This window comes from Triticum urartu, chromosome 7A (assembly GCF_056163025.1).
Source record: "Triticum urartu cultivar PI428250 chromosome 7A, HENAU_Tu73, whole genome shotgun sequence".
In the NCBI taxonomy this organism is placed as follows: domain Eukaryota; kingdom Viridiplantae; phylum Streptophyta; class Magnoliopsida; order Poales; family Poaceae; genus Triticum; species Triticum urartu.
Genome location: NC_141879.1, coordinates 30076930 through 30088458, shown reverse-complemented (window position 1 = coordinate 30088458; position 11529 = coordinate 30076930). Strand labels below are relative to the sequence as shown.

Genomic DNA, 11529 nt, shown 5'->3' with positions numbered 1-11529 from the left:
TATCGGTGTAAAGCGCATGAAGAAACTCCATACTGATGGACTTTTGGAACCACTTGATTATGAATCACTTGGTACTTGCGAACCGTGCCTCATGGGCAAGATGAATAAAACGCCGTTCTCCGGTACTATGGAGAGAGCAACAGATTTGTTGGAAATCATACATACAGATGTATGTGGTCCAATGAATGTTGAGGCTCGTGGCGGATATCATTATTTTCTCACCTTCACAGATGACTTAAGCAGATATGGGTATATCTACTTAATGAAACATAAGTCTGAAACATTTGAAAAGTTCAAAGAATATTAGAGTTAAGTTGAAAATCATCGTAACAAGAAAATAAAATTCCTACGATCTGATCGTGGAGGAGAATATTTGAGTTACGAGTTTGGTGTACATTCGAAACAATGCGGAATAGTTTCTCAACTCACGCCACCCGGAACACCACAACGTAATGGTGTGTCGGAACGTCGTAATTGTACTTTACTAGATATGGTGCGATCTATGATGTCTCTTACTGATTTATCGCTATCATTTTGGGGATATGCTTTAGAGACGGCCGCATTCACGTTAAATAGGGCACCATCAAAATCCGTTGAGACGACGCCTTATGAACTGTGGTTTGGCAAGAAACCAAAGTTGTCGTTTCTGAAAGTTTGGGGTTGCGATGCTTGTGTGAAAAAGCTTCAACCTGATAAGCTCGAACCCAAATCGGACAAATGTGTCTTCATAGGATATCCAAAGGAGACTATTGGATACACCTTCTATCACAGATCCGAAGGCAAGACTTTTGTTGCTAAATTCGGAAACTTTCTAGAGAAGGAGTTTCTCTCGAAAGAAGTGAGTGGGAGGAAAGTAGAACTTGATGAGGTAACTATACCTGCTCCCTTATTGGAAAGTAGTACATCACAGAAACCAGTTTCTGTGACACCTACACCAATTAGTGAGGAAGCTAATGATGATGATCATGAAACTTCAGAACAAGATACTACTGAACCTCGTAGATCAACCAGAGTAAGATCCGCACCAGAGTGGTATGGTAATCCTGTTCTGGAAGTCATGCTACTAGATCATGATGAACCTACGAATTATGGAGAAGCGATGGTGAGCCCAGATTCCGCAAAATGGCTTGAAGCCATGAAATCTGAGATGGGATCCATGTATGAGAACAAAGTATGGACTTTGGTTGACTTGCCCAAAGATTGGCAAGCAATTGAGAATAAATGGATCTTCAAGAAGAAGACCGACGCTGACGGTAATGTTACTGTCTACAAAGCTCGACTTGTCGCAAAAGGTTTTCGACAAGTTCAAGGGATTGACTACGATGAGACCTTCTCACCCATAGCGATGCTTAAGTCTGTCCGAATCATGTTAGCAATTGCCGCATTTTATGATTATGAAATTTGGCAGATGGATGTCAAAACTGCATTCCTGAATGGATTTCTGGAAGAAGAGTTGTATATGATGCAGCCAGAAGGTTTTGTCGATCCAAAGGGAGCAAACAAAGTGTGCAACCTCCAGCGATCCATTTATGGACTGGTGCAAGCCTCTCGGAGTTGGAATAAACGCTTTGATAGTGTGATCAAAGCATTTGGTTTTGTACAGACTTTTGGAGAAGCCTGTATTTACAAGAAAGTGAGTGGGAGCTCTGTAGCATTTCTGATATTATATGTAGATGACATATTACTAATCGGAAAAGATATAGAATTTCTGGGTAGCATAAAGGGATACTTGAATAAGAGTTTTTCAATGAAAGACCTCGGTGAAGCTGCTTACATATTAGGCATTAAGATCTATAGAGATAGATCAAGACGCTTAATTGGACTTTCACAAAGCACATACCTTGACAAAATTTTGAAGAAGTTCAAAATGGATCAAGCAAAGAAAGGATTCTTGCCTGTGTTACAAGGTGTGAAATTGAGTAAGACTCAATGCCCGACCAATACAGAAGATAGAGAGAAAATCAAAGATGTTCCCTATGCTTCAGCCATAGGCTCTATCATGTATGCAATGTTGTGTACCAGACCTGATGTGTGTCTTGCTATAAGTCTAGCAGGGAGGTACCAAAGTAATCCAGGAGTGGATCACTGGACAGCGGTCAAAAACATCCTGAAATACCTGAAAAGGACTAAGGATATGTTTCTCGTATATGGAGGTGACAAAGAGCTCATCGTAAATGGTTACGTTGATGCAAGCTTTGACACTGATCCGGACGATTCTAAATCGCAAACCGGATACGTGTTTACATTAAACGGTGGAGCTGTCAGTTGGTGCAGTTCTAAACAAAGCGTTGTGGCGGGATCTACATGTGAAGCGGAGTACATAGCTGCTTCGGAAGCAGCAAACGAAGGATTCTGGATGAAGGAGTTCATATCCGATCTAGGTGTCATACCTAGTGCATCGGGTCCAATGAAAATCTTTTATGACAATATTGGTGCAATTGCCTTGGCAAAGGAATCCAGATTTCACAAGAGAACCAAGCACATCAAGAGACGCTTCAATTCCATCCGGGATCTAGTCCAGGTGGGAGACATAGAGATTTGCAAGATACATACGGATCTGAATGTAGCAGACCCGTTGACTAAGCCTCTTCCATGAGCAAAACATGATCAGCACCAAAGCTCCATGGGTGTTAGAATCATTACTGTCTAATCTAGATTATTGACTCTAGTGCAAGTGGGAGACTGAAGGAAATATGCCCTAGAGGCAATAATAAAGTTATTATTTATTTCCTTATTTCATGATAAATGTTTATTATTCATGCTAGAATTGTATTAACCGGAAACATAATACATGTGTGAATACATAGACAAACAGAGTGTCACTAGTATGCCTCTACTTGACTAGCTCGTTAATCAAAGATGGTTATGTTTCCTCAACCATAGACAAAGAGTTGTTATTTGATTAACGGGATCATATCATTAGTAGAATGATGTGATTGACATGACCCATTCCATTAGCTTAGCACCCGATCGTTTAGTATGTTGCTATTGCTTTCTTCATGACTTATACATGTTCCTATGACTATGAGATTATGCAACTCCCGTTTGCCGGAGGAACACTTTGTGTGCTACCAAACGTCACAACGTAACTGGGTGATTATAAAGGAGCTCTACAGGTGTCTCCAAAGGTACATGTTGGGTTGGCATATTTCGAGATTAGGATTTGTTACTTCGATTGTCGGAGAGGTATCTCTGGGCCCTCTCGGTAATGCACATCACATAAGCCTTGCAAGCATTGCAACTAATGAGTTAGTTGCGAGATGATGTATTACGAAACGAGTAAAGAGACTTGCCAGTAACGAGATTGAACTAGGTATTGAGATACCGACGATCGAATCTCGGGCAAGTAACATACCGATGACATGAGGGAACAACGTATGTTGTTATGCGGTCTGACCGATAAAGATCTTCGTAGAATATGTAGGAGCCAATATGAGCATCCGGGTTCCGCTATTGGTTATTGACCGGAGACATGTCTCGGTCATGTCTACATTGTTCTCGAACCCGTAGGGTCCGCACGCTTAACGTTACGATGACAGTTTCATTATGAGTTTATATATTTTGATGTACCGAAGTTCGTTCGGAGTCCCGGATGTGATCACGGACATGACGAGGAGTCTCGAAATGGTCGAGACATAAAGATTGATATATTGGAAGCCTATGTTTGGACATTGGAAGTGTTCCGAGTGAAAATGGCATTTTACCGGAGTACCGGGAGGTTACCGGAACCCCCGGGTAACCTAATGGACCTTAATGGGCCTAGTGGATGAAGAGGAGAGGAGGCCTAGGGGCTGCCGCGCGCCCCTCCCCCCCCCCCCCCCCCCCCAAGTCCGAATTGGACAAGGAGGGGGGGCGGCGCCCCCCCTTTCCTTTCCCCCCTCTCTTCCTTCCCCCCCAAGTCCTAATCCAACTTTGGAAAGGGGGGAGTCCTACTCCCGGTAGGAGTAGGACTCCTCCTGCGCGCCTCCTCCTAGGGCCGGCCGCACCCCCCTTGCTCCTTTATATACGGGGGCAAGGGGGCACCTCTAGACACACAAGTTGATCCTCGTGATTGTTTTCTTAGCCGTGTGCGGTGCCCCCTTCCACCATACTCCTCGATAATATTGTAGCGGTGCTTAGGCGAAGCCTGCGACGGTAGAACATCAAGATCGTCACCACGCCGTCGTGCTGACGGAACTCTTCCCCGACACTTTGCTGGATCGGAGTCCGGGGATCGTCATCGAGCTGAACGTGTGCAAAACTCGGAGGTGCCGTACGTTCGGTACTTGGATCGGTCGGATCGGGAAGACGTACGACTACTTCCTCTACGTTGTGTCAACACTTCCGTTGCCGGTCTACGAGGGTACGTAGACAACACTCTCCCCTCTCGTTGCTATGCATCACCATGATCTTGCGTGTGCGTAGGAATTTTTTTGAAATTACTACGTTCCCCAACATGCAGTCGGGGTAGGGGCAAGAGGACCGCGAGTTGCATCCTCGCTGGTCATTGGGGGATGGCGAGCTACGGCGAAGGCAACAGAGCATGCTACAACCGGCGGCGGCGAGAGCTGGGACCTGGATGGACGGAGTTGCAAACCGGTGCCCAAGAGAACTGCCATCATGGACGGCGGTGCTGCTCCGAGTAACACCCGACGTCGCGTTTTTTTTGCTACACATGCTACAACCCGCGTCATAAATTGCTACGACCGGCATCCCATGCGGCTGCAACTGGCATCATGTTTTGCTACATCGCGTAGACGAGTCCTCCATTTTGCTACAACCCAGCATAGCCAAATGCTACAACCAGCGTCATGGCAAGCTGCAACCGGAAGTGTGGCGAGTAGGAACCTGTGGCCAGCGACGACGAGCATCGGGAGCTACGAAAGTTGGTCATGGGGCGCGAAAGCTACGACCTCATGTACCTGAGCTGCAACCGCCAGGAAAAAAGCCACCACCGGCGGCCAATTTTTTGCTGCATCGATGATCGTAAACTTATGGCCGGCGACGACAGACGGCTGCAACCAGGCGACCAGGAAGATGCATCCAGCAGAAGGAAATGCTACAACCGGCAAGCGAAAAAGCTATGACTCGCGGACCATTTTGTTGGAACCAGCAGGAGACATTTTTTTGCTAGCGGCGACGTTTTTGCTACAACCGTGATCGTGGATGCTACAACCGGTGACAGTGGGGTTCTAATCATGCGGCCGCAAGAAACTGAATCTTAGGGCTGCGCGGCGCCCGGCCAAAAATTGGCCGATCGACTGGTGCCTATCAGTCGCCTATAATCTTTAAGGGCGCTCCAGATTCAGTCGGCACGACAAGGCTTCATATTCGAAGGTTGGACCAAACGATACATCGCCTTTCATCCACCCAAATATTTGGTGTCATGAACATTTCAGGACACGCGCTCCCTTTTGTTGCTTCCCAAAAATTCTTGTGCCAACTTCGTAGCACGGACCATGATGATTTGGCCCCGGTCGTCGCCGCTGAGCCGTTGCTGGACCTCCCACGCTTCGCCGTAGCAACATGCCTTCTTCTCCCGTTCCGACCGCGCTACCCTTATGCCCACGCGGCCTCAGACTGTTTGATGATTTGCCCAAAGGTTAATTTCTCGAACCTTTTCTTAGGTTTAGTTTAGTGACTCATAGATTCATGTAGATGAGATATGATTCACATTATGTGTAGACAGATTCAATGGTGTAGCTATTGTTTTTTTTTTTATGATGATCCGAGCTCCGAGTCTGAGAGTGTGAATGATGTACGCCTATAAAGACAAGGTATATTTTATGGTTGATGAATGGATAACATCAATCCGAAGGAAGAGGAATATTTGGGATCATGGTTGGTCATCGATATTTGGATAAAACAGAATTAGAGGCCACGAACAACTCAATACTACTTTGTTGTAGTGACCTAACTGGCTAGTCATGGCGAGGAAAACTGCTCAGTTCTGCATCGACCTAGCTAGGATATCAACAATCAACAAGAGTACTAGGAGCAAAATCAAATTAAGGGAAATACACCTATCTTTTACCCCCTCCATTCCACAATACATGCCTTTCATTTGTCAAAATATAGATGTATCTAGACATATTTTAGTATATAGGTACATTTATTTTTCGACAAATGAAAGTCAAGTATTTTGGAACAGAGGGAGTATCTGTTAGGCTTTTACTTGAGTCGTTTTAGCCCAGGAGATTAGTTTGTCCGTCTGTTATTTCATGTACACGGTAGCTTCTCATGGTGTCACACGTTTTTTGTTTCCTTTGCGTAGAAGTAGAAGTAGAAGGGTCGTGATGCGATCATGGCGGGTCGGTAGCAGTGTGTGCGTGACCATGATCCTAGTATTGTTGTTGAAGCATGCGATCATAACGACGTGAGCATGGCGTCTTGATCGGGCACGGCTGTTACGCAAGGAATAAAAAGAGCAAAATTAAACAGAAAAGCCACAAGTCAGTTGCACGGCACAAATTTCCATCGTGTTCTTGAGCTGTTGAGAGTTCGTCCTCGTGTCCGCGAGAGAGTTGCAGTTTGGCAACGACAGTAATCAATGTATTGTCGCAAAAAAAGAGAGACAGTAATCAATGTAGATCTGGACAGATTTGGACCTGTGGTGACTTACTTGTGCCATCTGTCATGGCTTGGTGAGTGGATAATCCTAGTATTGTTGTTGAAGCCAACAATGACAAGCCTGAGAATCTGCATGTCATGACTGTCAAGTCGATGCTAGTCTTGTGGTTGAAGCTCAATTTTTTTCTTCGGGAGAATTAAATAAAGCTGAATTATTTGCCGGCATGCTGCCCTATTTGAAAGCACTGTGCCTGTGTGCACATCCATTCACTTCAAAGTTCTTGGTCCCCAAGCACTTAGAGCATTTCCAGCCCCCCCCCCCCCCTCCCCAGGGCTAGAAAAAAGCGCCGTTTGGGGACGAACCGGCGATATTTTCGGCATGGGGCGATCGGCTACCCAGACGCTCTTTTCTAATCTTTTTAAAAACATAATTGGGCAAATTTCGGCAAACACGGCATACATTCGGCGATATTTAGGCGGTTCACAATTTTTTTACATAAAGAAACATAATAATAAATCTACTAAAAAGAAGGAAAAAAATGGCCGCGCCTACAGGCCGAAGAACTCGCTGAACACGCTGAAGTCGCCACTGTCGTCGTCCTCCTTCTCCTCCTTCAAACGGTTGTCCTTGCTGACCCCTGCCCCCCCCCCCTGGCGGACTGGTTTGGCCGGCGGCAGCACATCGTCGTCGCGACGCCTCCCTCGTCACGCCCACTTCATGCCGCCGTCGTTGTCGAAGGCGGCCTCGTCGTTGTGATCGCGCTTCACGGGGCCGAGCCCTGGCTCCGTCTTCGGCCCGATGAGGCGGGACGCTGGACCTGAGGAATCGCCGCCGCCCTCGTTCATGACGACGCCATGGTTACGCCGGGCCGAGCGGCGTTTCCATGGGCTCGGTCTTGACGCTTAAGAGCGCCGGCGACCTGGAGGAATGGGAGGAGGAGTGGGAGGAGGAGGACCCGCCCAGCATCCTCCTCGGCAGCCATGGACCGCAACTCCGGCGGGGCACTGGGGCGGCCGGGTACGTCAGCGGAGGATCGTTGCCGCCCTTGAGGTACTCGAGGACGGCGTGTGTAGCGTGCGGCCAGGGGCGCCCCACCACAGGCGGCAGCCGTCGCTGTTGTTGCGCCCCCTCACCAGTGGCGCGTTGTTGATGAAGGCCAGCCGCTCCGCCTGCTGGCGTTCGAAGTACTCCGCCCACGCCTCGTGGTTGTCAGTGTCGTACTTCGGGAGGGCTCACTCCTCCTCCGACAGAGATGCCCGCACACAGTCGATCTCGGCCTGAAAGTAGTGGGGGTGCTCGACGTCGGGCAGCGGGGGGATGGGGATGCCCCCGGCGCTGAGCCTCCACCGACCCAGCGCGCGCATGTCGGGAGGCACCGGGTAGTTCACTTCGTGGAGGAGATGGGCTTCCCACTCGTTCAGAGAGCGGCGGCTGAAGCCATTAGCCGCCGCCCCGTTGCCGGGGAACCTTTCGCCCATCGTCTGTGCGTGCACGGGGAGAGAGGAAAAGAGAGTTCTGCGGCAGCGGCTGTACGTGCACGGGGAGAGAGGGGGGCTGCGGGCGGGGTGCGTTCACCGGCGAGGCAGTGGCGGCTTATATAGCGGCAGGGGGGCGGCGTCGTGTGTACGCATGGCGGGAGGGGGCGCGTCGCCTCACCGCACCGTCCATGAGGAATACAATGGAAGGCTGACCGGCGACAGCCTTGGCATTGATTCCCCGTGGAAAACCGAGGCGATGAGGCGCGAGGGTCGCTGACTCGGCCGGCCCGCCGTTCTTTCGTGCCAAAAAAACGATTGACCGGCGTCCTCGGACGCCCCCAGCGCGCCGGGTTCGGCCTGAGTCCGCCGGCGCCAGTTTCGGCCCTAACCGGTGAAAATTTAGGCCCCTGAGACACGACTGAGTCGATTTGTGGGCGTGGGCGTTAAAAAATGGCTTTGAGAGCCTGTTGAAGGCGCGGCTGGAGATGCATTTAGGTGCGTGTGTCCACATCCATTCACAAGTCCATGGGTCGTATTTTGATCACGAGGAGTCCATGTGTCTACATCCATCCAAAACACTGTGCCTGTGTGCACATACGTATTCGCTTTTACGATTGTTCCGCTATGAGATGTCTTAGTTACTCTTCAGCAGACAGGCGGAATTAAGGGGCCTTCCCCTATACGCTCTACCCTATGTCCCTATCATCCTCGTGTTCCACGAGAAAAAAGAACAGGACAGCCAACACATGCTATATGTATAGGTCAGTCCCCCGACCCCCTATATAATTAGCACAAGTGCACGAGCACAACACAGCACTGAGGTCTAACCGTCTAAGAGAGAGATATACGATCATGGCAGCTCAGACCGAGAAGATGGCCGTCCCCACCGACGCTGAGCTGCTCAAGGCGCAGGCCGACCTGTGGCGCCACACCCTGTGCTACCTCACGCCCATGGCGCTCCGGTGCGCCGTCGAGCTAGGCATCCCCACGGCCATCCACGGCCTTGGCGGCACCGCGTCGCCCCCCGACCTGATCGCCGCGCTGTCTCTGCCCCAGTCCAAGCTGTCGTTCCTCGGCCGCCTGCTGTATCAGCTGGCCACGGCGGGCGTCTTCGACACCACCGACGCGGGGACGACGTACCGCCTCAACCCGATATCGTACCTCCTGGTGGATGGCGTCCACATCGACGGCGACGCATGCCAGACGGCCATCGTGCGTGTGGCCTCCTCGCGGTACTACGTGGAGGCGGCATTCGGGCTGGCGGACTGGTTCCGGAAGGACTTTGACGGGCCGGTGCCTTCGCCGTTCGAGGACTTGCACGGCGCGACCATCTTCGACGACAGCATGGCGCTCCTGGACCCGGAGATGGATAAGCTGGTCCACGAGGCCAAGGCTTCCCATAACCATATGGGGATCGGTCTTGTGCTCCGGCAGTGCCATGACCTGTTTCAGGGACTTGAGTCTCTGACTGACTTGTGCGGTGGTGATGGCACGACGGCGAGGGCCATCGTCAGGGCCTATCCGCACATCAAGTGCACTGTGCTTGACCTGCCAAAGGTCATCGACAAAGCTCCGGCTGAAGGTGTGGTTAAGTATGTTGCTGGTGACATCTTCCACGTCGTCCCGCCTGCTCAAGCTGTGTTGCTCAAGGTATTTATGAATGTGCCATCTTCCATCTCGTCCCACATACTCATATATTAGGTTTTCCTTAAGTTACACATTTTAAAGTTAGGCCAAACTTATAGAAAAATGTATTAAATTTATAATACCAAATCAGTATTATTAGATATATCATGTACTACCTCTGTAAACTAATATAAGACATTTTAGGTCATTAAAATAGTGATCGAAAAAGCCTTATATTAGTGTACAGAAGGAGTAGTATATTTTCATATTGTACTTATTTGGTGTTGTGAGCGTTGATATATTCTATATGAATTTTATTAAACTGTTTACAAAGTTTGATTCAAAGACAAATCTAATATGTGAAGTAGACAAAGAAACAGAGGGACTGCTAGTTAACTTGGTCGAGTTTGAGTCAGATTAGGACTTACGTAGCTGGTCGTAAGCGAACGAACGTTCTCCATGTAGTCATGCATGTAGCACGATCCAGTATATGTCATTGGATTTGGTCTCTAGTCGCACGCTCGCAAGATTGTGATGGGGGTGCATGATATCAACAGGCAACATGGAATCTTGCAATGACCTTTGCACGATAAAGCCGCCATGTCATTGTGGCCTCCAATGTTTAGTGTTTCATGCGTGTGTTCATGTTCCATGGGTGAAACCCAATAGAGAACGCCGACCAAAAATGATTAGTTGTTCTGTTTGAAGTAACAATTAAATTCAAGGTATATTTTCTTGCTAGTTTTGATTAACCTTACAGAAGTTTATCCGTGCATGGCAGTCTGTTCTGCACTTGTGGAGCGACGAGGATTGCATCAAGATCTTGGCACAATGCAAGAAGGCCATTCCTCCCCGAGGTGCAGGAGGAAAAGTCATTGTGATAGATATTGTGCTTAGCTCGGCTTCGGGGCTGATGCTGGAAACCCATCACCTGGTGGATATGTTGAAGCTGGTGATGACGAGAGGCCGGCAGCGGGATGAAAAGGACTGGAGCGACATCTTCATGAAAGCAGGTTTCAGCGAATATAAGATTTTCAAGAAAGTTGGAGCTCGAGCTGTCATTGAGGTCTACCCGTAAGGTTGTGCTCCCAAATGCTCTAATATATGTTGTGGATTGTTGTGTGCTCCAAGGATATATAAATAATTGAGTGCCTTATAATTTTCCGAAGGGAGGTCTCGCGGGTCATAAAATAGCAAGACTATTATGTTTTGTTACCTTATGATACTCGTGCAACTTTCTTTTGGAAAAGTATTATATATGCACTCATAGTGCTTTGCATACGATACAATGTACAATTGCCTACCATAAGATTATGTTGGAAATATGCCCTAGAGGCAATAATATTGTATTATCTATTTTCACTTTTATAATTAAGAGTTCATATTCTATGCTATAACTGCTATGATCTTGAAATGTGTGATTCGGTGGAAAACTCATAAACGTGCATGTGTGGAAGGACAAACAGTAAAATCTGATTCCTAGTCTCGCCCTAGGACTAGCTCAAGTATTGTATGTTGATCATGCTTTTCGGATCTTGGGATATCGTTAAGTGTAACAATAGTCCCAAAACAACATTGAGAGTATGACGTTAGAAGAACGATCATATTGAATTGTGTCAGAAGTCTATTGATATACCACAGAGAGTTAAGGTATGCTTTAGTTTCTTAGACCATGAGAGTATCGTAGCCGCTTCTTACCGAACGATGAACTTTGAGATGCTCAAACGTCAGCTATAACACGGTTATCATAAGGAGAACTTACAGGTTCCTTGGTAAGTTTGACAAGGGGTTGGATAGCTCAAGAGTGTGATTTCCTCATCCAACAATAGAGAGATATTCTTAGGGCCCTCTCAGTGTGATGACACCCACCATATT

The 11529-nt window shown here is 48.2% G+C and overlaps 1 protein-coding gene across 1 annotated transcript; it reads left to right on the top strand.

Moving 5' to 3' along the window:
• Positions 1-8828: 8828 nt before the first annotated feature.
• Positions 8829-11048, top strand: LOC125531182 (daphnetin O-methyltransferase 1). The gene is made up of 2 exons (XM_048695596.2): positions 8829-9678; positions 10436-11048. The coding sequence occupies exons 1-2, from the start codon at positions 8881-8883 to the stop codon at positions 10730-10732; spliced, it is 1095 nt and encodes a 364-aa protein (XP_048551553.1). The 5' UTR covers positions 8829-8880; the 3' UTR covers positions 10733-11048.
• The last annotated feature ends 481 nt before the right edge of the window (positions 11049-11529 follow it).